Source organism: Caretta caretta, chromosome 23 (genome assembly GCF_965140235.1).
Source record: "Caretta caretta isolate rCarCar2 chromosome 23, rCarCar1.hap1, whole genome shotgun sequence".
In the NCBI taxonomy this organism is placed as follows: domain Eukaryota; kingdom Metazoa; phylum Chordata; order Testudines; family Cheloniidae; genus Caretta; species Caretta caretta.
The window spans coordinates 400,105-404,815 of NC_134228.1; the positions used below are offsets into that span (position 1 = coordinate 400,105).

Genomic DNA, 4,711 nt, shown 5'->3' on the forward strand with positions numbered 1-4,711 from the left:
CTGCTACCATTGAGAACAGTCTAGAGCCATCCTCTTTGGAACCCCCTTTCAGGTAGTTGAAAGCAGCTATCAAATCCCCCCTCATTCTTCTCTTCTGCAGGCTAAACAATCCCAGCTCCCTCAGCCTCTCCTCATAACTCATGTGTTCCAGACCCCTAATCATTTTTGTTGCCCTTCGCTGGACTCTCTCCAATTTATCCACATCCTTCTTGAAGTGTGGGGCCCAAAACTGGACACAGTACTCCAGATGAGGCCTCACCAATGTCGAATAGACTCCAGATGAGGCCTCACCAATGTCGAATAGACTCCAGATGAGGCCTCACCAATGTTGACTTGACCAGGTCATTCTCTTTAGTCCTGCAGTCAGTCCTATTGAACCGTCTTATGGTGAGCGGGCAGGCGATACGGACTGCTAGCAGTCGTACTGTACCATCTTCTCCCAGGCAGGCAAGAGATGAGGATTGCTAGTAGTCGTATTGTACCATCTTCTGCCAGGCAGGCAAGAGATGAGGATGGCTAGCAGTCGTACTGTACCATCTTCTGCCGAGCAGCCATGAGATGTGGATGGCATGCAGTCCTTCTGCACCGTCTGCTGCCAGCCAAAGATGTAAAAGATAGATGGAGTGGGTCAAAACAAGAAATAGACCAGATTTGTTTTGTACTCATTTGCCTCCTCCCCTGTCTAGAGGACTCATTCCTCTAGGTCACACTGCAGTCACTCACAGAGAAGGTGCAGCGAGGTAAATCTAGCCATGTATCAATCAGAGGCCAGGCTAACCTCCTTGTTCCAATAAGAACGATAACTTAGGTGCACCATTTCTTATTGGAACCCTCCGTGAAGTCCTGCCTGAAATACTCCTTGATGTAAAGACACCCCCTTTGTTGATTTTAGCTCCCTGAAGCCAACCCTGTAAGCCGTGTCGTCAGTCGCCCCTCCCTCCGTCAGAGCAACGGCAGACAATCGTTCCGCGCCTTTTTTCTGTGCGGACGCCATACCAAGGCAAGCATGGAGGCCGCTCAGCTCACTTTGGCAATTAGGAGCACATTAAACACCACACGCATTATCCAGCAGTATATGCAGCACCAGAACCTGGCAAAGCAATACCGGGCGAGGAGGCGACGTCAGCGCGATCACGTGAGTGATCAGGACATGGACACAGATTTCTCTGAAAGCATGGGCCCTGCCAATGCATGCATCATGGTGCTAATGGGGCAGGTTTATGCTGTGGAACGCCGATTCTGGGCTCGGGAAACAAGCACAGACTGGTGGGACCGCATAGTGTTGCAGGTCTGGGACGATTCCCAGTGGCTGAGAAACTTTCGCATGCGTAAGGGCACTTTCATGGTACTTTGTGACTTGCTTTCCCCTGCCCTGAGGCGCATGAATACCAAGATGAGAGCAGCCCTCACAGTTGAGAAGCGAGTGGCGATAGCCCTGTGGAAACTTGCAACGCCAGACAGCTACCGGTCAGTTGGGAATCAATTTGGAGTGGGCAAATCTACTGTGGGGGCTGCTGTGATGCAAGTAGCCCACGCAATCAAAGATTTGCTGATATCAAGGGTAGTGACCCTGGGAAATGTGCAGGTCATAGTGGATGGCTTTGCTGCAATGGGATTCCCTAACTGTGGTGGGGCCATAGACGGAACCCATATCCCTATCTTGGCACCGGAGCACCAAGCCACCGAGTACATAAACCGCAAGGGGTACTTTTCGATAGTGATGCAAGCTCTGGTGGATCACAAGGGACGTTTCACCAACATCAACGTGGGATGGCCGGGAAAGGTGCATGATGCTCGCATCTTCAGGAACTCTGGTCTGTTTCAAAAGCTGCAGGAAGGGACTTTATTCCCAGACCAGAAAATAACTGTTGGGGATGTTGAAATGCCTATATGTATCCTTGGGGACCCAGCCTACCCCTTAATGCCATGGCTCATGAAGCCGTACACAGGCAGCCTGGACAGTAGTCAGGAGCTGTTCAACTACAGGCTGAGCAAGTGCAGAATGGTGGTAGAATGTGCATTTGGACGTTTAAAGGCGCGCTGGCGCAGTTTACTGACTCGCTTAGACCTCAGCGAAACCAATATTCCCACTGTTATTACTGCTTGCTGTGTGCTCCACAATATCTGTGAGAGTAAGGGGGAGACGTTTATGGCGGGGTGGGAGGTTGAGGCAAATCGCCTGGCTGCTGGTTACGCGCAGCCAGACACCAGGGCGGTTAGAGCACAGGAGGGCGCGGTACGCATCAGAGAAGCTTTGAAAACCAGTTTCATGACTGGCCAGGCTACGGTGTGAAAGTTCTCTTTGTTTCTCCTTGATGAAACCCCCCGCCCCTTGGTTCACTCTACTTCCCTGTAAGCTAACCACCCGCCCCTCCTCCCTTCAATCACCGCTTGCAGAGGCAATAAAGTCATTGTTGCTTCACATTCATGCATTCTTTATTCATTCATCACACAAATAGGGGGATGACTACCAAGGTAGCCCAGGAGGGGTGGTGGAGGAGGGAAGGAAAATGCCACACAGCACTTTAAGCACAGCACTTTAAAAGTTTACAACTTTAAAATTTATTGAATGACAGCCTTCTTTTTTTTGGGCAATCCTCTGTCGTGGAGTGGCTGGTTGGCCGGAGGCCCCCCCACCGCGTTCTTTGGCGTCTGGGTGTGGAGGCTATGGAACTTGGGGAGGAGGGCGGTTGGTTACAGAGGGGCTGCAGTGGTAGTCTGTGCTCCAGCTGCCTTTGCTGCAGCTCAACCATACACTGGAGCATACTGGTTTGGTCCTGCAGCAGCCTCAGCATTGAATCCTGCCTCCTCTCATCACGCTGCCGCCACATTTGAGCTTCAGCCCTGTCTTCAGCCCGCCACTTACTCTCTTCAGCCCGCCACCTCTCCTCCCGGTCATTTTGTGCTTTCCTGCACTCTGACATTATTTGCCTCCACGCATTCGTCTGTGCTCTGTCAGTGTGGGAGGACAGCATGAGCTCGGAGAACATTTCATCGCGAGTGCGTTTTTTTTTCTTTCTAAACTTCACTAGCCTCTGGGAAGGAGAAGATCCTGTGATCATTGAAACACATGCAGCTGGTGGAGGAAAAAAAAAGGGACAGCGGTATTTAAAAAGACACATTTTATAAAACAGTGGCTACACTCTTTCAGGGTAAACCTTGCTGTTAACATTACATACATAGCATATGTGCTTTCGTTACAAGGTCGCATTTTGCCTCCTCCCACCGCGTGACTACCCCCTCAACCTTCCCCCCTCCCTGTGGCTAACAGCGGGGAACATTTCTGTTTAGCCACAGGCAAACAGCCCAGCAGGAATGGGCTCCTCTGAGTGTCCCCTGAAGAAAAGCACTCTATTTCAACCAGGTGACCATGAATTATATCTCACTCTCCTGAGGATAACACAGAGAGATAAAGAACGGATGTTGTTTGAATGCCAGCAAACATACACTGCAATGCTTTGTTCTACAATGATTCCCGAGTACGTGTTACTGGCCTGGAGTGGTAAAGTGTCCTACCATGAAGGACGCAATAAGGCTGCCCTCCCCAGAAACCTTTTGCAAAGGCTTTAGGACTACATCTAGGAGAACCGCAAATACCAGGGCAAAGTAATCCTTTCACATGCTTGCTTTTAAACCATGTATAGTATTTTAAAAGGTACACTCACCAGAGGTCCCTTCTCCGCCTGCTGGGTCCAGGAGGCAGCCTTGGGTGGGTTCGGGGGGTACTGGCTCCAGGTCTAGGGTGAGAAACAGTTCCTGGCTGTCAGGAAAAGCGGTTTCTCCGCTTGCTTGCTGTGAGCTATCTACAACCTCCTCCTCCTCCTCCTCATCTTCTTCGTCCCCAAAACCTGCTTCCGTATTGCCTCCATCTCCATTGAAGGAGTCAAACAACACGGCTGGGGTAGTGGTGGCTGAACCCCCTAAAATGGCATGCAGCTCATCATAGAAGCGGCATGTTTGGGGCTCTGACCCAGATGGGCTGTTCGCCTCTCTGGTTTTCTGGTAGGCTTGCCTCAGCTCCTTCAGTTTCACGCGGCACTGCTTCGGGTCCCTGTTATGGCCTCTGTCCTTCATGCCCTGGGAGATTTTGACAAAGGTTTTGGCATTTCGAAAACTGGAACGGAGTTCTGATAGCACGGATTCCTCTCCCCAAACAGCGATCAGATCCCGTACCTCCCGTTCGGTCCATGCTGGAGCTCTTTTGCGATTCTGGGACTCCATCATGGTCACCTGTGCTGATGAGCTCTGCATGGTCACCTGCAGCTTGCCACACTGGCCAAACAGGAAATGAGATTCAAAAGTTCGCGGTTCTTTTCCTGTCTACCTGGCCAGTGCATCTGAGTTGAGAGTGCTGTCCAGAGCGGTCATAATGGAGCACTCTGGGATAGCTCCCGGAGGCCAATACCATCGAATTGTGTCCACAGTACCCCAAATTCGAGCCGGCAACGTCGATTTAAGCGCTAATCCACTTGTCAGGGGTGGAGTAAGGAAATCTATTTTAAGAACCCTTTAAGTCGAAATAAAGGGCTTCATTGTGTGGACTGGTGCAGGTTTACATCGATTTAACGCTGCTAAATTCGACCTAGAGTCCTAGTGTAGACCAGGGCTTACCCATCCTTGGCAAACAGCAGTCTTCATCAGGGAAACCCCGCTACCCAGTCATTCTCAAGGCTTTGCCCAGGTGGTTCCCAACAGGGTAATCTCTAAAATA

General features: G+C 50.8%; 1 protein-coding gene across 1 annotated transcript; it reads right to left on the reverse strand.

Annotated features, from left to right (window-relative positions):
- Positions 1-2,555: 2,555 nt before the first annotated feature.
- LOC142069898 (uncharacterized) lies at positions 2,556-4,425 on the reverse strand. The gene is made up of 2 exons (XM_075122653.1): positions 3,666-4,425; positions 2,556-3,076 (listed from the first exon to the last, which is right to left on the reverse strand). The coding sequence occupies exons 1-2, from the start codon at positions 4,249-4,251 to the stop codon at positions 2,556-2,558; spliced, it is 1,107 nt and encodes a 368-aa protein (XP_074978754.1). The 5' UTR covers positions 4,252-4,425.
- Positions 4,426-4,711: the final 286 nt, after the last annotated feature.

Coding starts and splice junctions, on each gene's coding strand:
- LOC142069898 (XM_075122653.1), bottom strand. CDS start 4,251: ATGCAGAGCTCATCAGCACAGGTGACCATGATGGAGTCCCAGAATCGC. Junction 3,077..3,665: donor AGGCGGAGAAGGGACCTCTG/GTGAGTGTACCT, acceptor TTCCTCCACCAG/CTGCATGTGTTTCAATGATC.